General features: G+C 42.5%; 1 protein-coding gene across 1 annotated transcript; it reads right to left on the minus strand.

Moving 5' to 3' along the window:
- Positions 1 to 20,288: 20,288 nt before the first annotated feature.
- On the minus strand, positions 20,289 to 21,210 carry LOC129843032 (4-hydroxy-2-oxoglutarate aldolase, mitochondrial-like; the record flags this gene model as incomplete). The annotated part of the gene is made up of 2 exons (XM_055911760.1): positions 20,289 to 20,932; positions 21,058 to 21,210. Coding segments are annotated over 2 exons (303 nt in total), but the record flags the coding sequence as incomplete, so codon positions are not given.
- Between the last annotated feature and the right edge of the window lie 1,767 nt (positions 21,211 to 22,977).

The raw sequence follows: 22,977 nt of genomic DNA on the forward strand, positions 1-22,977 counted from the left end.
TCTAGCCCATAGGCCTATATGTTTTGATAAGGTTTATTAGATCCTAGTCACATGCATCGTGTGGTCTAGCCCATAGGCCTATATGTTTTGATAAGGTTTATTAGATCCTAGTCACATGCATCGTGTGGTCTAGCCCATAGGCCTATATGTTTTGATAAGGTTTATTAGATCCTAGTCACATGCATCGTGTGGTCTAGCCCATAGGCCTATATGTTTTGATAAGGTTTATTAGATCCTAGTCACATGCATCGTGTGGTCTAGCCCATAGGCCTATATGTTTTGATAAGGTTTATTAGATCCTAGTGGCATGCATCGTGTGGTCTAGCCCATAGGCCTATATGTTTTGATAAGGTTTATTAGATCCTAGTGGCATGCATCGTGTGGTCTAGCCCATAGGCCTATATGTTTTGATAAGGTTTATTAGATCATAGTCGCATGCATCGTGTGGTCTAGCCCATAGGCCTATATGTTTTGATAAGGTTTATTAGATCCTAGTGGCATGCATCGTGTGGTCTAGCCCATAGGCCTATATGTTTTGATAAGGTTTATTAGATCCTAGTGGCATGCATCGTGTGGTCTAGCCCATAGGCCTATATGTTTTGATAAGGTTTATTAGATCCTAGTCACATGCATCGTGTGGTCTAGCCCATAGGCCTATATGTTTTGATAAGGTTTATTAGATCCTAGTGGCATGCATCGTGTGGTCTAGCCCATAGGCCTATATGTTTTGATAAGGTTTATTAGATCCTAGTCACATGCATCGTGTGGTCTAGCCCATAGGCCTATATGTTTTGATAAGGTTTATTAGATCCTAGTCACATGCATCGTGTGGTCTAGCCCATAGGCCTATATGTTTTGATAAGGTTTATTAGATCCTAGTCACATGCATCGTGTGGTCTAGCCCATAGGCCTATGTGTTTTGATAAGGTTTATTAGATCCTAGTCACATGCATCGTGTGGTCTAGCCCATAGGCCTATATGTTTTGATAAGGTTTATTAGATCCTAGTCACATGCATCGTGTGGTCTAGCCCATAGGCCTATATGTTTTGATAAGGTTTATTAGATCCTAGTCACATGCATCGTGTGGTCTAGCCCATAGGCCTATATGTTTTGATAAGGTTTATTAGATCCTAGTCACATGCATCGTGTGGTCTAGCCCATAGGCCTATATGTTTTGATAAGGTTTGTAATCACAACTAAAGTGGCCAAATAACTCCAAACGTAGCCTCTAAGCCCAAGACCCCTGGAACATGGTTGTAGTGTCCATAGCCTACAGAGCCTAGTGAAACCTATTCTTATAAGCCATCATTGTGCAATCGCGTGTGAAAACAGTTTTGACTGGACACTATTTAAAAGAAGATCCCAGCTTTCTCTTACTGCTATATTTATTGCTTAATTAAGTTAATTAATCCGCTTTTAAATGGTGTACCCTACTTGGCATTTTAAAAACATAACCTCACGAAACCTCTATTCGCTTTTCGAGTGAAGGCTACGGATGACATGTTTTTTATGTTTATTAACACATATATTCATAGGTTATATGTAAAGGCCAGATTAAATTGAGAATAGTCTAATGGGTGAGAATATTATCAAGCGCTTGTCAAATTGTGAATGAGAGACTGATGAAGTGTGAGCAGCCTGCGCAAGTCTTTCATTCAACTTTTTTCAAATCATCATTAGTCGCATCATACGGCCTTAGAATGTATTAAAAATCTAAACATATAGCCCAACGTTTGTATCACAACTAAAGTTGCATAAATAAATAAATTAAGCATATATGTTCCTTTGTTAACCGCTCAACACAGAATAACCGTATGTGCGCACTCCCTCAGAAATCATTTGGGAAAAATATCCTTTCTATTTTATTTAGCTGTGTTCAATTGTATTGTTCTTCAAGTAAAATAATATAAAATAATGCCACGGGAATTAAAAGCTAATCCAGTCTGCTAAATTAACTAATGTAGCCCACAGCCATATGGCATAGCCAGATCAGGGCCTTATCATAAGGACAACTCAGAGAATTATTCAGTTATTCTGTTCTTCTGAACTAGGCTACATTTTCTTCATATCAAAATGTTTCTTTAGGCCTGCCTAAAATCAATAATAGATTTATAGTGATGGATTTATTAGACTTGTTAAAATGTAGATGTTCCAAAAGGTCCGCATCAGTGGCTTGTAGGCTATGCATTGAAGTGGCTTGTAGGCTATGCATTGAAGTGGCTTGTAGGCTATGCATTGAAGTGGCTTGTAGGCAATGCATTGAAGTGGCTTGTAGGCTATGCATTGAAGTGGCTTGTAGGCTATGCATTGAAGTGGCTTGTAGGCTATGCATTGAAGTGGCTTGTAGGCTATGCATTGAAGTGGCTTGTAGGCTATGCATTGAAGTGGCTTGTAGGCTATGCATTGAAGTGGCTTGTAGGCTATGCATTGAAGTGGCTTGTAGGCTATGCATTGAAGCCGGAGATGCTATACATGTTTATGCTAATTAGCGGTCAATTACCGTGAGATCGGCAGTTATTTGCATGACAATCACCAGCTGACAAAATGTGATGACCGCCACAGCCCTATGTACACTCAGTGTATATTCCCTTCTTTTATTTCTCTCTCTTTTCTTTGTCTATCTTGATCTGTGTGTTTTTCTCACCCCTCTTTGTATCCACATCTTTCTCTATCCATGTCTTTCTATTCATCTCTACCTCTATCATGTGTTATCCCCTCTGGTTGTGCTTGCTTGGTGCGCTACATGTCAGTAGACTTTACCCTCTACATCACAGTCAACCAACGAGCTACTGAATCTGATCCAGGATCTGCTGAGCCAGAACTCACACCTCCTCCTCGTTCCTAACCATTCATTCAACATACGGTGCTACCTACCTACTGCTAAATATGTTCCCAGATCAGCTCTAACCGACACCAACCGCAACTACTCAGGAGTTGAAACTACTGTCCAAGCAGGCAGAGACCATATTTGGATCTGTCACATTTCCACCACAGGGTTTTACACCGGTGCTTGGCCTAAAGACTCAGACTTTACACCGGTGTCCCTGTGGAAAAGCATTAGAGGCTAGAGACTCAGTATTAGAGACCAGAGTCTCAGTATTAGAGACCAGAGTCTCAGTATTAGAGGCCAGAGCCTCAGTATTAGAGGCCAGAGACTCAGTATTAGAGGCCAGCATTAGAATAATTCATACTCTGTGCCACATAACATGGCTCAATCTGTTCTGGGGTCAGCTGACTGAAACGCCATTATCTTAATGCCAACCAACCATACTGTGCCAAGAGACTGGAGCAGGACCTGGAGCTGATTCCAGATCAGTGGTTCTCAATAGATGCTTCGCTAGGGACTGGAGTATTCCCCTGGTAGCAAGCAGGACAGAAGATTTTCCCTGATCATGTGATCTGCCCAGGACAAAAACTCCAGGTTTTAATTAATGTTGTCTATGCCCTAAGTTCTTACTGATCCGGTCACATGGTTAGGGAAAGCTCCTGTCCCTGGTTATAGCTACTGTGTTGTGAGGTTGGGAAGGACTATTGATGTGTAGGTAGGGATGATGGTAGGGGGGTATTTTCATTGGGTGGTAAGGGATGGTGGCCATATTGGGACAAATGACAAGTGTGTCTGCATTAAGATGACACTAGTGCAATTTGATAAAGATATTTAGCTATTTAACTTTGGGGTGCAATCGTCCTTAAATAAGGGTTTAGATACAGAGAAGAGAGAAGACTAAACTACTGCTGTGTCTGTCATAGGGTTATGGGCCCTGGTCAAATGTAGTGCACTATATAGGGAATAGAGTGCCATTTGGGACATGCCATCGTGAAGTGGAGCACTAGTTTTGATTTGTCAGCAACTTCATCACACAGAAGAAAACCACCATTACAGGAACACACAGATTAACTTCCTGTATAGCTGTTCCCTTCCTGTATCTGAAAAATATGTCATCTATTTTCTACGATAAATAAGACTAAATGTTTAATGTCAGTATCTGCTTTCACAGAAAAAAGTTTTGAACCAACTAATCTCAAGTTTTGTGAACTGTCGTGCTCGTGACTAACACACATTCCACACGTGGTATGATGATGTGACATTGTGCCTGTTAAGGGAGAGTTGTCTGTGTGTATGTGTAGTCTGCGGGGGGGGGGGTGGGGGGGGGGGGGGGGGGGGGGCATTAAGGGAGGGGTGTCATACCCATTGAAACTGAGGACAGCTGTGTTTCACCTCAAACTTGCCTATTCAAGTATATATTTACAAAATGGATTTTTATCAATATTCAATAGAAAAAATGGGGTGCAGCTTATTTCTGGTGTGGGGGGGTCTGTCTTACACCTGTCATTCATTTATGCGGCTCTAAAGGGCTTTTCACACTACTGGGCCGAACAGAGACGATCCAAACCAAGCTGTACTGAGCTGGCCTTGTTAGGCATCCACCATTGTTGCTGTATGAAATCATGGCTTCTGCCTTAGTATCACGCTGTAATCACTGAAAATCTGTTCTGTCTCGCTTTGAAAATATGACACTCCAGAATGACTTATACTTTCACTTTTGTGTATTGAATCACCTTCCACCTGTTCTTGGTGGAAGGTGTACACTACCGTTCAAATGTACACTACCGTTCAAAAGTTTGGGGTCACTTAGAAATGTCCTTGTTTTTGAAAGAAAAGCATATTTTTTGTCCATTAAAATAACATCAAAATGATCAGAAATACAGTGTAGACATTGTTAATGTTGTAAATGACTATTGTAGCTGAAAACGGCAGATTTTTTATGGAATATTTTACATAGGCGTCTAGAGGCCCATTACCAGCAACTATCACTCCTGTGTTCCAATGGCATGTTGTGTTAGCTAACCCAAGTTTATCATTTTTAAAGGCTAATTGATCATTAGAAAACCCTTTTGCAGTTATGTTAGCACAGCTGAAAACTGTTGTGCTGATTAAAGAAGCAATAAAACTGTCCTTCTTTAGACTAGTTGAGAATCTGGAGCAGCAGCATTTGTGGGTTCGATTACAGGCTCAAAATGGCCAGAAACAAATAACTTTCTTCTGAAACTCGTCAGTCTATTCTTGTTCTGAGAAATGAAGGTTATTCCATGCGAGAGATTGCCAAGAAACTGAAGATCTCGTATAACGCTGTGTACTACTCCCTTCACAGAACAGCGCAAACTGGCCCTAACCAGAATAGAAAAAGGAGTGGGAGGCCCCGGTGCACAACTGAACAAGAGGACAAGTACATTAGAGTGTCTAGTTTGAGAAAGACGCCTCATAAGTCCTCAATTGGCAGCTTCATTAAATAGTACCCACAAAACACCAGTCTCAACATCAACAGTGAAGAGGCGACATCGGGATCCTGGCCTTCTAGGCAGAGTTCCTCTGTCCAGTGTCTGTGTTCTTTTGCCCTATGTAGATATTACATTTATTTTTTAAATCTTCCGTTTCCAGCCACAATAGTCATTTACAACATTAACAATGTCTACACTGCATTTCTGATCGATTTGATGTTATTTTAATGGACAAAAAAATTTGCTTTTCTTTCAAAAACAAGGACATTTCTAAGTGACCCCAAACTTTTGAACGGTATTTTATATACACTATATCTAGGAATACATCCTGTTGTTTTAGAAAATGTCTCATGTGGTTTTGATGATGAGACACATATTCATCTTAAAGGTTAGATGTGTGTGACAGTGTTGCTCAAGCCATTCCTGGAGGTACTGGTTTTTGTTCTAGCCCAACACTAATAAACCTCATTCTAATCAGGTTTTGTAGCGCCTGCTGCGTCACTTGGGTGTTGTTCTGGCTCAGCACCTGAATGTGCTAGTGTTGGGGTAGAACAAAAACATGCACCCCCTGAGGATCCCCTAGGAATGGATTGAGGAATACTGACTGGTGTCTGGAACTGGGGTTGAACCCTTTACAGGGTTTGCAAAACTCCATTAACTTATCTGAAATTCCAAGGTTTCCCAGAAATCCTGGTTGGAGGACTCCGGATTTCCTGCGTATACCCTTATGATTCAGGGACACATCCAACCGGGATTTCCTGCGTATTCCCTTATGATTCAGGGACTCATCCAACCGGGATTTCCTGCGTATACCCTTATGATTCAGGGACTCATCCAACCGGGATTTCCTGCGTATACCCTTATGATTCAGGGACTCATCCAACCGGGATTTCTGGGAAACCTGGGAATTTGGGGAAAGTAACTGGTATTTTACAACCCTTTACAAACCTCTAACCATTCTGAGAACAACCTCATGTCTTTATTACACGACCAGTTAGTTACAGTAACAGAACAAGCTCATGTCTTTATTACATGACCAGTTAGTTACAGTAACAGAACAACCTCATGTCTTTATTACATGACCAGTTAGTTACAGTAACAGAACAAGCTCATGTCTTTATTACATGACCAGTTAGTTACAGTAACAGAACAAGCTCATGTCTTTATTACATGACCAGTTAGTTACAGTAACAGAACAAGCTCATGTCTTTATTACATGACCAGTTAGTTACAGTAACAGAACAACCTCATGTCTTTATTACATGACCAGTTAGTTACAGTAACAGAACAACCTAATGTCTTTATTACACGACCAGTTAGTTACAGTAACAGAACAACCTCATGTCTTTATTACACGACCAGTTAGTTACAGTAACAGAACAACCTAATGTCTTTATTACATGACCAGTTAGTTACAGTAACAGAACAAGCTAATGTCTTTATTACATGACCAGTTAGTTACAGTAACAGAACAACCTCATGTCTTTATTACATGACCAGTTAGTTACAGTAACAGAACAAGCTAATGTCTTTATTACATGACCAGTTAGTTACAGTAACAGAACAAGCTAATGTCTTTATTACATGACCAGTTAGTTACAGTAACAGAACAACCTCATGTCTTTATTACATGACCAGTTAGTTACAGTAACAGAACAACCTCATGTCTTTATTACATGACCAGTTAGTTACAGTAACAGAACAAGCTAATGTCTTTATTACATGACCAGTTAGTTACAGTAACAGAACAACCTCATGTCTTTATTACATGACCAGTTAGTTACAGTAACAGAACAAGCTAATGTCTTTATTACATGACCAGTTAGTTACAGTAACAGAACAACCTAATGTCTTTATTACATGACCAGTTAGTTACAGTAACAGAACAACCTAATGTCTTTATTACATGACCAGTTAGTTACAGTAACAGACCAACCTAATGTCTTTATTACACGACCAGTTAGTTACAGTAACAGAACAACCTAATGTCTTTATTACATGACCAGTTAGTTACAGTAACAGAACAACCTCATGTCTTTATTACACGACCAGTTAGTTACAGTAACAGAACAAGCTAATGTCTTTATTACATGACCAGTTAGTTACAGTAACAGAACAACCTAATGTCTTTATTACATGACCAGTTAGTTACAGTAACAGAACAAGCTAATGTCTTTATTACATGACCAGTTAGTTACAGTAACAGAACAACCTAATGTCTTTATTACATGACCAGTTAGTTACAGTAACAGAACAAGCTAATGTCTTTATTACATGACCAGTTAGTTACAGTAACAGAACACGCTCATGTCTTTATTACATGACCAGTTAGTTACAGTAACAGAACAAGCTAATGTCTTTATTACATGACCAGTTAGTTACAGTAACAGAACAAGCTAATGTCTTTATTACATGACCAGTTAGTTACAGTAACAGAACAAGCTAATGTCTTTATTACATGACCAGTTAGTTACAGTAACAGAACAACCTCATGTCTTTATTACATGACCAGTTAGTTACAGTAACAGAACAAGCTAATGTCTTTATTACATGACCAGTTAGTTACAGTAACAGAACAAGCTAATGTCTTTATTACATGACCAGTTAGTTACAGTAACAGAACAACCTAATGTCTTTATTACACGACCAGTTAGTTACAGTAACAGAACAAGCTAATGTCTTTATTACATGACCAGTTAGTTACAGTAACAGAACAACCTCATGTCTTTATTACATGACCAGTTAGTTACAGTAACAGAACAAGCTAATGTCTTTATTACATGACCAGTTAGTTACAGTAACAGAACAAGCTAATGTCTTTATTACATGACCAGTTAGTTACAGTAACAGAACAAGCTAATGTCTTTATTACATGACCAGTTAGTTACAGTAACAGAACAAGCTAATGTCTTTATTACATGACCAGTTAGTTACAGTAACAGAACAAGCTAATGTCTTTATTACATGACCAGTTAGTTACAGTAACAGAACAACCTCATGTCTTTATTACATGACCAGTTAGTTACAGTAACAGAACAAGCTCATGTCTTTATTACACGACCAGTTAGTTACAGTAACAGAACAACCTCATGTCTTTATTACATGACCAGTTAGTTACAGTAACAGAACAAGCTAATGTCTTTATTACATGACCAGTTAGTTACAGTAACAGAACAACCTAATGTCTTTATTACATGACCAGTTAGTTACAGTAACAGAACAAGCTAATGTCTTTATTACATGACCAGTTAGTTACAGTAACAGAACAACCTCATGTCTTTATTACATGACCAGTTAGTTACAGTAACAGAACAAGCTAATGTCTTTATTACATGACCAGTTAGTTACAGTAACAGAACAACCTCATGTCTTTATTACATGACCAGTTAGTTACAGTAACAGAACAACCTCATGTCTTTATTACATGACCAGTTAGTTACAGTAACAGAACAAGCTCATGTCTTTATTACATGACCAGTTAGTTACAGTAACAGAACAAGCTCATGTCTTTATTACATGACCAGTTAGTTACAGTAACAGAACAAGCTCATGTCTTTATTACATGACCAGTTAGTTACAGTAACAGAACAACCTCATGTCTTTATTACATGACCAGTTAGTTACAGTAACAGAACAAGCTAATGTCTTTATTACATGACCAGTTAGTTACAGTAACAGAACAACCTAATGTCTTTATTACATGACCAGTTAGTTACAGTAACAGAACAAGCTAATGTCTTTATTACATGACCAGTTAGTTACAGTAACAGAACAACCTAATGTCTTTATTACACGACCAGTTAGTTACAGTAACAGAACAACCTCATGTCTTTATTACATGACCAGTTAGTTACAGTAACAGAACAAGCTAATGTCTTTATTACATGACCAGTTAGTTACAGTAACAGAACAACCTCATGTCTTTATTACATGACCAGTTAGTTACAGTAACAGAACAACCTCATGTCTTTATTACATGACCAGTTAGTTACAGTAACAGAACAACCTCATGTCTTTATTACACGACCAGTTAGTTACAGTAACAGAACAAGCTAATGTCTTTATTACATGACCAGTTAGTTACAGTAACAGAACAAGCTAATGTCTTTATTACACGACCAGTTAGTTACAGTAACAGAACAACCTAATGTCTTTATTACATGACCAGTTAGTTACAGTAACAGAACAAGCTAATGTCTTTATTACATGACCAGTTAGTTACAGTAACAGAACAAGCTAATGTCTTTATTACATGACCAGTTAGTTACAGTAACAGAACAAGCTAATGTCTTTATTACATGACCAGTTAGTTACAGTAACAGAACAAGCTAATGTCTTTATTACATGACCAGTTAGTTACAGTAACAGAACAACCTAATGTCTTTATTACATGACCAGTTAGTTACAGTAACAGAACAACCTAATGTCTTCATTACATGACCAGTTAGTTACAGTAACAGAACAAGCTAATGTCTTTATTACATGACCAGTTAGTTACAGTAACAGAACAACCTAATGTCTTCATTACATGACCAGTTAGTTACAGTAACAGAACAAGCTAATGTCTTTATTACATGACCAGTTAGTTACAGTAACAGAACAAGCTCATGTCAAGGTGCTTGGTTTGGTGTAGAGGTATTTTGTTTAATCTGTGACTGATATATTTACATTGAGACTATATGACTGTTTACTTTACAATATACCAGGTTCCTGGTTCTATATAGTGGAAGTCCTGAGCTGAATGTATGGTTTACTTCTACACGTTCTATTGTAGTGATTTCTCTGGGAGCTGAAACACAAAGCTATTCTCCATTGTTTTTCCTCTGATGTTGTATCTTAAGTGTTGTGGTGCTGTACTAGAGACTCTAGTGTAATTCACATTTAGCGGAACTATAAAAAGTCACTGCAATGCTTTCATTGCATGGACACTCACACACACCGTTTGTTGTGCGCCGGCATAACAGATACGACATAGACAAATTGTTAAACGAGCGTCCTCATAAGTACAGAAAGTTTATTGGTCCATCATACCAGGCCCTGAGAGACTCCTGTCCAGGGGGTGTACTGGTACATCAAGCTGCCTCGCGGCTCCTATGAAGCCTTGGCTCGTGCAAGGCTACTTACTTACTATAGCCACCATGTCTAAGTAAACACACACACACCGAAAACACACTAATCAAAGGGAAGAACAACTGTGTGCCTGCATCGAACCTATGGAACACTCTGCTTTGAATCCATCCATAATGACTATTACAGTTTGAGGGTTTTTCAGGTTGGCTTTTTGTTTGTTTATCTTTTCCCTGCTAATGAAGGAAAGAGCCAGTCAACCAGAGGCCTGGGGTCGTGTTCACTGGGCACCAAACGGAAGCAAGGGGCAGAATCGGACTAACCTGAACTGGTACAATAAGAAATGCTTGTTTTTGTTTCCTGTGGCAAAGTGTTTTTGCACTGTTGTGCTACGGTGTGCACTAATGAATATGACCCTGTTGGAGTTCAACAGTACACAGTGGGCACCACCAGTGTTATAGTGTACAGGGAAATAGTCTATTAAAGCTAATCACTAAGGCCTTCTCAGAATAGGTTTCCTGTGCTGTTGTTCTCTGTTTGGTGTCTCTGGAGTGTGTGTGTGTGTGTGTGTGTGTGTTTGTGTGTGAGAGAGACGGAGATAGGGAGGAGAGAGACGGAGATAGGGAGGAGAGCGACAGAGAGAAAGAAACAAACAAATAAAGAGGGAGATAAACGTGTTGCGATTTCAGGGAAACTGGAAAAACTGTGATGTCATCGGAGCCAACTGATCATTGTGTTCTCTATGGGGATTTCAAAAGGCATATTCTACATATATGTATTTGTAGACAAAAGTACTTGGCATTAAAATGAACATTTAAGATCATTAATTAAAGAGAAAACCATTTTTGACGTGTCTTCGCTAATTACATTTTTGTTTATATGAAGTAGAACAAATGTTAGGAGGTGAAAAGAGCATTGATTTTAATGAAGTGTAGTTGTCTGTTTGTGGTGATCCTCAATAGACAAGGTTAGAAACCTCTGGATGGTATGTCAGCAAAACACAACCACCCCCCACACACACGTCCCTAAACCAAAATACACACATGCGCACACACACACACACACACACACACACACGTCCCTAAACCAAAATACACACACACACACACACACACACACACACACACGTCCCTAAACCAAAATACACACACACACACACACACACACACACACTTGCACGCTAAACCAAAAGACTCTCTCACACACTCACACCCTAAACCAAAATGCACACACCCTAAACCAAAACACACCCACACACTGTGAGCAGTATTTTGGACTCTGATCCCATAATTCCCAGGAGTAGCTATCTGACAGACAGCCCTACAGCCATCCTCCTCCTCCTCCGGTTCTCTCCCTCTCCCCCCTCCTGACAGACAGCCCTACAGCCATCCTCCTCCTTCTCCTCCGGTTCTCTCACCCCCCTCCTGACACAGCCCTACAGCCATCCTCCTCCGGTTCTCTCTCTCTCTCCCCTCCTGACAGACAGCCCTACAGCCATCCTCCTCCTTCTCCTCCGGTTCTCTCACCCCCCTCCTGACAGACAGCCCTACAGCCATCCTCCTCCGGTTCTCTCTCTCTCTCCCCTCCTGACAGACAGCCCTACAGCCATCCTCCTCCTTCTCCTCCGGTTCTCTCTCTCCCCCCTCTTGACAGACAGCCCTACAGCCATCCTCCTCCTTCTCCTCCGGTTCTCTCTCACCCCCCTCCTGACAGACAGCCCTACAGCCATCCTCCTCCTTCTCCTCCGGTTCTCTCACCCCCCTCCTGACAGACAGCCCTACAGCCATCCTCCTCCTTCGGTTCTCTCTCTCCCCCCTCCTGACAGACAGCCCTACAGCCATCCTCCTCCTTCTCCTCCCGTTCTCTCACCCCCCTCCTGACAGACAGCCCTACATCCCTCCTCCTCCTCCTCCCCGTTCTCTCTCCCCCTCCTGTCAACTAAAATAGCTTTAAGGTGTGTTTAGGTTGGACTTTAACCCCCCGCCTGTTCCGTCTCCTTGGCAACCGTTCAGAGTTCCCTTAATTTGTATCATCTGAATCCCAAGTGCTGCCTGCCACCATAATCATACAGCTTGTTGCCATGGCGAAATATTTAAATATTGTTTTCTCCGCTTTTCGGCCGTTCGCTATAGACGTCTTTACCTGACGAGTGCAGAAGTGTCAGTTGAAGGAAGAAACACTTTTGTGCGTGTGTGTGTGTGTGTGTGTGTGCATGTCTGTGCGTGTGTGTGTGTGTGTGTGTGCATGTCTGTGCGTGTGTGTTGTCTTTTGTTCCCTGACTAAAATAAATGAATCCTTCAACACTAGAATGTGGGGGAATTTTCTTGGTGGTGATTGTTTTTTCTTCCAGCGGGACAGATTTACTCTTTCAGTCTATTTCACACTTGTGAGTGTTTTAAAGAAAACTCTTTGTTATCTTATCAGCCGAGCTTCACGCAAGCACGCTCTCACACACACACACACACCCGTCACAGACTCCCAAACACTTTGAAGCGTGTTAGTGTGGAACTGCAAACCACAGATTGATAGGACCTGCTACTGCAGAGACACACAGAGACACATTGTTACTGAGCAGAGAGTGGTACCAATAAACTTGACTATACAAATACAAAATCAGCCTGTGTTGTCTGGTTTAACACATAAAAAAACACTACTTAAAACACTGCTATGATCAATGGCTTTGGGTTCTATAAAGACAATACATTTGGGAGTGATCTGCTTTTCCTGTCTGTTTCTGGTGAATCAGGCCCTAAGCATTTCTAACATGGGGGTGGAGGGCAGCGTATGTTGGCTATGGATGCAGTTCCAAGTTCACACGTGAACGTTTGACGTGTTTAGGGTGTTGAAATAGAAAAGGAGAACAGCCACCTGTTGAGACGCTGCAGGACTTTAACGTTTCCTTTAGGGCTCCCGAGTGGCGCAGCGGTCTAAGGCACCGCATCTCAGTGCTAGAGGCGTCACTACAGACCCTGGTTTGATCCCGGGCTGTATCACAACCGGCCGTGATTGGGAATCACTTAGGGCGGCGCACAATTGGCCCAGCATCGTCCGGGTTAGGGGAGGGTTTTGTCGGGGTAGACAGTCATTGTAAAATAAGAATGTATTCTTAACTGACTTCCCTAGTTAAATAAAGGTTAAATAAAAAAAAGTATTTGAAAGGATTGAATCCCAAATGGCACCCCAATCCCCATATAGTGCACTACTTTTGCATAGGGCTCAGGTCAAAAGTAGTGAACTATGAAGAGGGTGCCATTTGGGACACAGTTAATCCCTGAAGGAGCTGAACCTACAGACTACTGTAGGCACATGTAGACTGTGACGTAACAGTAGCCTATGGCTGAATGGGACCCTATTTCCTACATAGTGCACTATTTTGACCAGGGCCCATATGGGAATTGGGTGTAGGGAATAGGGTGTCATTTGGGATGTGGAGGCTTCAATTGAAGTTAATGTCACGTGCACAAGTACAAATACCTTTAATGCCCAGCTCTAACCCCAACTACGCAGTAATCAATAACAACTTAATAGTAAGAAATACAATGTAGAAGAAAAACACACCAGATATAAAAAGAACTAAGAAGAACACGATCAAGTAAACATGCTATATAAAGGGTCAGTTCCATATTATACTGTACAGGGATACTGGATCTATAGAGGTAGATATGTATAGGGGTAAACATACTATATACAGGGTCAGTACCATATTATACTGTACAGGGATACTGGATCTATAGAGGTAGATATGTATAGGGGTAAACATACTATATACAGGGTCAGTACATATTATACTGTACAGGGATACTGGATCTATAGAGGTAGATATGTATAGGGATAAACATACTATATACAGGGTCAGTACCAGTACCATATTATAATGTACAGGGATACTGGATCTATAGAGGTAAACATACTATATACAGGGTCAGTTCCAGTACCATATTATAATGTACAGGGATACTGGATCTATAGAGGTAGATATGTATAGGGGTAAGGTGACTAGGCATCAGGATATATGGTAAACAGAGTAGCAGCAGCTTATATGGGAGTGGGTGTGTGTTTGTAGAGTCAGTGTAAATGTATGTGCATATTATGTGTGTGTGAGCAAATTATCAAGTGTGTGTGTGTGTGTAGGGCTCTGTGTGTGTGTGTGTGTGTGTGTGTGTGTGTGTGTGTGTGTGTGTGTGTGTGTGTGTGTGTGTGTGTGTGTGTGTGTAGGGCTCTGTGAGTGTGTGTGTGTGTGTGTGTGTGTGTGTAGGGCTCTGTGAGTGTGTGTGTGTGTGTGTGTGTGTAGGGCTCTGTGAGTGTGTGTGTGTGTGTAGGGCTCTGTGAGTGTGCATAGAGACAGTACAACACTACAAAAAATACATAATACCAGTGTCAACTCAGATAGTCTGTGTAGCCATTTTGTTTGCTCTGCTGTGGTGTATTCTGTGTTAGTAGACAAGTGTCCAGCCCTCCTCTCCTCCAGGGTCAAACCCTCCATGTTTCACTAGAGGGCTGATGTTAATGCCACAGTCTACCAGGGTCAAACCCTCCATGTTTCACTAGAGGGCTGATGTTAATGCCACGTCTACCAGGGTCAAACCCTCCATGTTTCACTAGACGGCTGATGTTAATGCCACGTCTACCAGGGTCAAACCCTCCATGTTTCACTAGACGGCTGATGTTAATGCCACGTCTACCAGGGTCAAACCCTCCATGTTTAAGTAGACGGCTGATGTTAATGCCACGTCTACCATGGTCAAACCCTCCATGTTTCACTAGACGGCTGATGTTAATGCCACGTCTACCAGGGTCAAACCCTCCATGTTTAAGTAGATGGCTGATGTTAATGCCACGTCTAACAGGGTCAAACCCTCCATGTTTCACTAGACGGCTGATGTTAATGCCACGTCTACCAGGGTCAAACCCTCCATGTTTAAGTAGACGGCTGATGTTAATGCCACGTCTACCAGGGTCAAACCCTCCATGTTTCACTAGACGGCTGATGTTAATGCCACGTCTACCAGGGTCAAACCCTCCATGTTTCACTAGACGGCTGATGTTAATGCCACGCCTACCAGGGTCAAACCCTCCATGTTTCACTAGACGGCTGATGTTAATGCCACGCCTACCAGGGTCAAACCCTCCATGTTTCACTAGACGGCGGCTGATGTTAATGCCACGTCTACCAGGGTCAAACCCTCCATGTTTAAGTAGACGGCTGATGTTAATACCACAGTCTACCAGGGTCAAACCCTCCATGTTTCACTAGACGGCTGATGTTAATGCCACGTCTACCAGGGTCAAACCCTCCATGTTTAAGTAGACGGCTGATGTTAATACCACAGTCTACCGGGGTCAAACCCTCCATGTTTCACTAGACGGCTGATGTTAATGCCACGTCTACCAGGGTCAAACCCTCCATGTTTAAGTAGACGGCTGATGTTAATGCCACGTCTACCAGGGTCAAACCCTCCATGTTTCACTAGACGGCTGATGTTAATGCCACATCTACCAGGGTCAAACCCTCCATGTTTAAGTAGACGGCTGATGTTAAGGTCACAGTCTATTAGGTTTATTGGTTGTATTTTGACAGGCTAAGATTTACCACTGAAACACTCTTTTGGCTTGAGAGAGACAGAGAAGGAACGAGAGACAGAGAGAAAGATAGAAAGAAATGGAGTGAAGGAATGAGAGAAGGAGTAGAAAGAGAGGAATGTAGCTGACTGCGGTGTGAGCGAGGGACATTTTAGCTCAACTGGAAGAAAATAAAGAAAGAGGGAGGGAGGGAGGGATGGTAGGAGGGATGGTAGGAGGGAGGGTAGGAGGGATGGGAGACTGACTGAGAGCAGTACCAAGGGATACAAAGACATGATCAAAATATGCAAGGTTGTTCAGAGCTCTGTGTTTGAGTGTGTTTGACCCTTATTCTGTAAAATCTGTCTCTGTGAGCAAGGAAAATATCCTTCAGGGGGTTGAGTATATTCATATACAATCTGTATGGATACAGTGTACAGGGTCTGGGTGGGCTGGAGCCCCCATAGGGCTCTGGTCTAAAGTAGTGCCCTATATAGAGAATAGGGTGCCATTTGGGATGCAGCCTAAGAGTGAGGGAAAACAGCTCTGCTCTGCACCCACTGAGAACGGAACAGTCAGTCAGGCATCTCAAAATAGTAGGGGGATGGAGGAAGACAGGGAAAGAGGGATAGGGGAGGGATAGAGAGAGAGGTATCTGGGAGTATTTTGAGCATGCTCTTAATCTAGAGTGGGAGAGAGAAAGTGTGAGAGAGAAAGAGCGAGAGACAGACAGACAGAGACAGACAGAGAGAAAGTAAAACAGAGAGGAGGAATGGAATGAGAAATGGTTGAAAGGGGAAATTGAGAAATTGAGGGAGAGAAAGAGAGATGGGGGAGTGAGGTAGAGACATTTCTCCATGTGTCATCATTGTCCCCTGACAAGTGCTGAGCAGTAGGAGGGAGGGGAGGGAGAGGGCAGGTGAAGCAGGTTTGCTGACTGGCCATTGCTTTGCGCTGACTAGAGGAGTGGATTTCTCCCCCCTCACCCTCCCTCCTTCATCCCCCATTGACCCCATGCTTGTGTCGGGGGCAGCGAGTCACATGCCAAGGGTTTACATCCTCCTTAATGGAGATTAGACGGATGCCCTTGATGCTGAACCATCCCAGCGTCGCCTCGCTGCTTACAGTGGGCCACAGCACCCTCGAGTGGCCAACAATGGGTAGTGAAGTTTCCCCCTGGGTACAGATCTAGGATCAGCTTCACCTCCCCCAATCCTACCTTAACCATTACAGCTGGCTCTGTGGAATGTTATCTATAGATCTGGGTTAGTGCAGGACAGTGGCATTACACCTGGCTCTGTGGATTGTTACCTACAGATCTAGGTTACCTATAGATCTAGGTTACCTATAGATCTAGGTTACCTATAGATCTAGGTTAGTGTAGGACAGTGGCATTACACCTGGCTCTGTGGAATGTTACCTGTAGATCTAGGTTACCTATAGATCTAGGTTAGTGTAGGACAGTGGCATTACACCTGGCTCTGTGGAATGTTATCTATAGATCTAGGTTACCTATAGATCTAGGTTAGTGCAGGACAGTGGCATTACACCTGGCTCTGTGGAATGTTACCTGTAGATCTAGGTTACCTATAGATCTAGGTTAGTGTAGGACAGTGGCATTACACCTGGCTCTGTGGAATGTTATCTATAGATCTAGGTTACCTATAGATCTAGGTTAGTGCAGGACAGTGGCATTACACCTGGCTCTGTGGAATGTTACCTATAGATCTAGGTTAGTGAGGGACAGTGGCATTACACCTGGCTCTGTGGAATGTTACCTATAGATCTAGGTTACCTATAGATCTAGGTTAGTGCAGGACAGTGGCATTACACCTGGCTCTGTGGAATGTTACCTATAGATCTAGGTTACCTATAGATCTAGGTTAGTGTAGGACAGTGGCATTACACCTGGCTCTGTGGAATGTTACCTATAGATGTAGGTTACCTATAGATCTAGGTTAGTACAGGACAGTGGCATTACACCTGGCTCTGTGGAATGTTACCTACAGATCTAGGTTAGTACAGGACAGTGGCATTACACCTGGCTCTGTGGAATGTTACCTATAGATCTAGGTTACCTATAGATCTAGGTTACCTATAGATCTAGGTTAGTGCAGGACAGTGGCATTACACCTGGCTCTGTGGAATGTTACCTATAGATCTAGGTTAGTGCAGGACAGTGGCATTACACCTGGCTCTGTGGAATGTTACCTATAGATCTAGGTTACCTATAGATCTAGGTTACCTATAGATCTAGGTTAGTGCAGGACAGTGGCATTACACCTGGCTCTGTGGAATGTTACCTACAGATCTAGGTTAGTGCAGGACAGTGGCATTACACCTGGCTCTGTGGAATGTTACCTATAGATCTAGGTTACCTATAGATCTAGGTTACCTATAGATCTAGGTTACCTATAGATCTAGGTTAGTGCAGGACAGTGGCATTACACCTGGCTCTGTGGAATGTTACCTATAGATCTGGGTTAGTGCAGGACAGTGGCATTACACCTGGCTCTGTGGAATGTTACCTATAGATCTAGGTTAGTGCAGGACAGTGGCATTACACCTGGCTCTGTAGAATGTTACCTGTAGATCTAGGTTAGTGCAGGACAGTGGCATTACACCTGGCTCTGTGGAATGTTACCTATAGAACTAGGTTACCTATAGATCTAGGTTACCTATAGATCTAGGTTAGTGCAGGACAGTGGCATTACACCTGGCTCTGTGGAATGTTACCTATAGATCTAGGTTAGTGCAGGACAGTGGCATTACACCTGGCTCTGTGGAATGTTACCTATAGATCTAGGTTACCTATAGATCTAGGTTACCTTTAGATCTAGGTTAGTGCAGGACAGTGGCATTACACCTGGCTCTGTGGAATGTTACCTATAGATCTAGGTTACCTATAGATCTGGGTTAGTGTAGGACAGTGGCATTACACCTGGCTCTGTGGAATGTTACCTATAGATCTAGGTTACCTATAGATCTAGGTTAGTGCAGGACAGTGGCATTACACCTGGCTCTGTGGAATGTTACCTATAGATTTAGGTTACCTATAGATCTGGGTTAGTGTAGGACAGTGGCATTACACCTGGCTCTGTGGAATGTTACCTATAGATCTAGGTTACCTATAGATCTAGGTTAGTGCAGGACAGTGGCATTACACCTGGCTCTGTGGAATGTTACCTATAGATCTAGGTTAGTACAGGACAGTGGCATTACACCTGGCTCTGTGGAATGTTACCTATAGATCTAGGTTAGTACAGGACAGTGGCATTACACTTGGCTCTGTGGAATGTTACCTATAGATCTAGGTTAGTACAGGACAGTGGCATTACACCTGGCTCTGTGGAATGTTACCTACAGATCTAGGTTAGTACAGGACAGTGGCATTACACCTGGCTCTGTGGAATGTTACCTACAGATCTAGGTTTTTTTTATTTTACCGTTATTTTACCAGGTAAGTTGACTGAGAACACGTTCTCATTTGCAGCAACGACCTGGGGAATAATTACAGGGGAGAGGAGGGGGATGAATGAGCCAATTGTAAACTGGGGATTATTAGGTGACCATGATGGTTTGAGGGCCAGATTGGGAATTTAGCCAGGACACCGGGGTTAACACCCCTACTCTTACGATAAGTGCCATGAGATCTTTTAATGACCTCAGAGAGTCAGGACACCCGTTTACCGTCCCATCCGAAAGACGGCACCCTACACAGGGCAGTGTCCCCAATCACTGCCCTGGGGCATTGGGATATTTTTTTTAGACCAGAGGAAAGAGTGCTTCCTACTGGCCCTCCAACACCACTTCCAGCAGCATCTGGTCTCCCATCCAGGGACTGACCAGGACCAACCCTGCTTAGCTTCAGAAGCAAGCCAGTAGTGGAATGCAGGGTGGTATGCTGCTTACCTATAGAATGGAAGGAGCTCATCTTGTTTCAACAGAAATAGCAGGACAAAGGTTAGTGACGGTTGCTGGGTAGGTTGTCTCTCTATCTGGAAGAAACAGATTGAAAAACATCCTTAGAGCAAATAAACAAACTCTTATTCCTCACATGTCTTTTTACTTCCTGCTGCATTTCATTCATGCCAAAGTGTGCGTCCCAAAATGGCAACCCATTCCCTATACAGTGCACTACTTTTAACCAGGACCCATATGGCTCTGGTCAACAGCAGTGCACTATGTAGTGAATAGGGTGTGATGTGGGACACATTCAAAAAACCCTATGGCCATTACAGGTGGGAGGCCTTGGGGCAGTCCTAGTGTTGACATGTCTCTAACACACAACACCCTCACAAAGGCCTCCTCACATAGATAGAACCTTGGACACGTTAGATAAACAGGAACAGAGAAAGTCTCATCACATGGAGCCACAGTATTTTCCTTTCTTTACAACAATCTGTTTATTCTCATTTGTCTGTTTATTTCTGTATTTTATTTGTACAGGTGATCCCATGGAGATGAAAGGTTTGTAGAGGAGAGGTCTGTCCCAGGAGTATAGCAAGGCAGCATGACCACTGATAGGTGAAAGGACTGGATTGGTTATTGATTTCAACTATCAAGTCCTCTTAGATTTAAGGCCAGGAAGGGAAGGAAGCTATGCATGTATGAAACAGTCACAGTAGGTTGACGCTGCCCCTAACAACTGATACAGGGTCACATCTTTTCTCAACTCCCTAATGGTTAAGGTTAGGATTGGGTGTAGAGTCACCTGATCCTAGATCTGTGGTTAGAGCCAACCATATAATTAGAATGAGTAGAAAGGAAATCCACATTCAAGTCAATGATGCCATAATGTTCTATGATGCCAACTTCAACCTGGAGCAGAGGCCCAGTCCCCTGTCTTCTACTCAGTCCTGCCCCCTGTCCCCTTCAGAGCCAGCCGTTGGTGGAGAAGTCCAGTCTGAGCTGCTGTGATTCGGCCTCTGAGAGCGGTTGAAGAGGAGAGCGACAGGTGCCGCCGTGGTAACCAAACCACTCCATCGCCTGCTTGAGAGCGGGAACGCCATACTTCCTGGTCACCTAGCAACAACAAAGAGAGGAGTGGATGGGGGGGTTATTTAGGCCTATGTAGGTTCACTCAAAGCTGTGCTGGAGTCTGTCAACTCTTATGTAGGGTTACATAGGGTTTATGTAGCTTGACTTACAGCAGTGTTGGGCTCTATGAGGCGCCGCTGCAGAGCACTGGCTTCTTCCCACCGTCCCGACATACACAGCTGCTCCAGCTCACACACCTCACGACCCAGCACGTTGGCAAGCGCACACACACCGCCCACACAACCTGCAACACACACACAGTATTAGCTGGGTCCTTTTAAAAGGACTACTTGTCAGTATTATTGATCTGAAACACAGCTTTAACACTCACACATGACCTGCTCCTTCATATTCCTACAATTTGATTGACAGCTTATGGAATCATATCTAACTGTAATGATTGGCAGTTGGGCCCTGGACCCTGTGTGTGTGTGTGTGTGTGTGTGTGTGTGTGTGTGTGTGTGTGTGTGTGTGTGTGTGTGTGTGTGTGTGTGTGTGTGTGTGACTGACATCCGTTATGATTTCCTCAAATATGCATTTTGATTGACAGCCATATGACACACCCCTTCCTTCAGCATCCTGAGGTAGATGAAGGATCTCTGGGTCTCAACAACGCAGACACACACACACACATGCACAATACGTACTGTACACACACACAGTACAGACACACCCACACAGTAGACACACCCACACAGTACAGACACACCCACCAGATCCCAGTCACATGATATTAGTCATCCTGTACTTGAGCTCCTCCTCTCTGCAGATCATCTATATTACTGCTCCTTATAGGACACATCACTACACTCTGTACTATATTACTGCTCCTTATAGGGCACATCACTACACTCTGTACTATATTACTGCTCCTCATAGGACACATCACTACACTCTGTACTATATCACTGCTCCTTATAGGACACATCACTACACTCTGTACTATATCACTGCTCCTTATAGGACACATCACTACACTCTGTACTATATTACTGCTCCTCATTGGACACATCACTACACTCTGTAATATATTACTGCTCCTTATAGGACACATCACTACACTCTGTACTATATTACTGCTCCTTATAGGACACATCACTACACTCTGTACTATATTACTGCTCCTTATAGGACACATCACTACACTATGTACTATATTACTGCTCCTTATAGGACACATCACTACACTCTGTACTATATTACTGCTCCTTATAGGACACATCACTACACTCTGTACTATATCACTGCTCCTTATAGGACACATCACTACACTCTGTACTATATTACTGCTCCTTATAGGACACATCACTACACTCTGTACTATATTACTGCTCCTCATTGGACACATCACTACACTCTGTACTATATCACTGCTCCTTATAGGACACATCACTACACTCTGTACTATATTACTGCTCCTTATAGGACACATCACTACACTCTATTACTGCTCCTTATAGGACACATCACTACACTCTGTACTATATTACTGCTCCTTATAGGACACATCACTACACTCTATTACTGCTCCTTATAGGACACATCACTACACTCTGTACTATATTACTGCTCCTTATAGGACACATCACTACACTCTGTACTATATCACTGCTCCTTATAGGACACATCACTACACTCTATTACTGCTCCTTATAGGACACATCACTACACTCTATTACTGCTCCTTATAGGACACATCACTACACTCTATTACTGCTCCTTATAGGGCACATCACTACACTCTGTACTATATTACTGCTCCTTATAGGACACATCACTACACTCTGTACTATATCACTGCTCCTTATAGGGCACATCACTACACTCTATTACTGCTCCTTATAGGACACATCACTACACTCTGTACTATATTACTGCTCCTTATAGGACACATCACTACACTCTGTACTATATTACTGCTCCTTATAGGACACATCACTACACTCTGTACTATATTACTGCTCCTTATAGGACACATCACTACACTCTGTACTATATTACTGCTCCTTATAGGGCACATCACTACACTC

This window comes from Salvelinus fontinalis, unplaced genomic scaffold (assembly GCF_029448725.1).
Source record: "Salvelinus fontinalis isolate EN_2023a unplaced genomic scaffold, ASM2944872v1 scaffold_0090, whole genome shotgun sequence".
Taxonomy (NCBI): Eukaryota; Metazoa; Chordata; class Actinopteri; order Salmoniformes; family Salmonidae; genus Salvelinus; species Salvelinus fontinalis.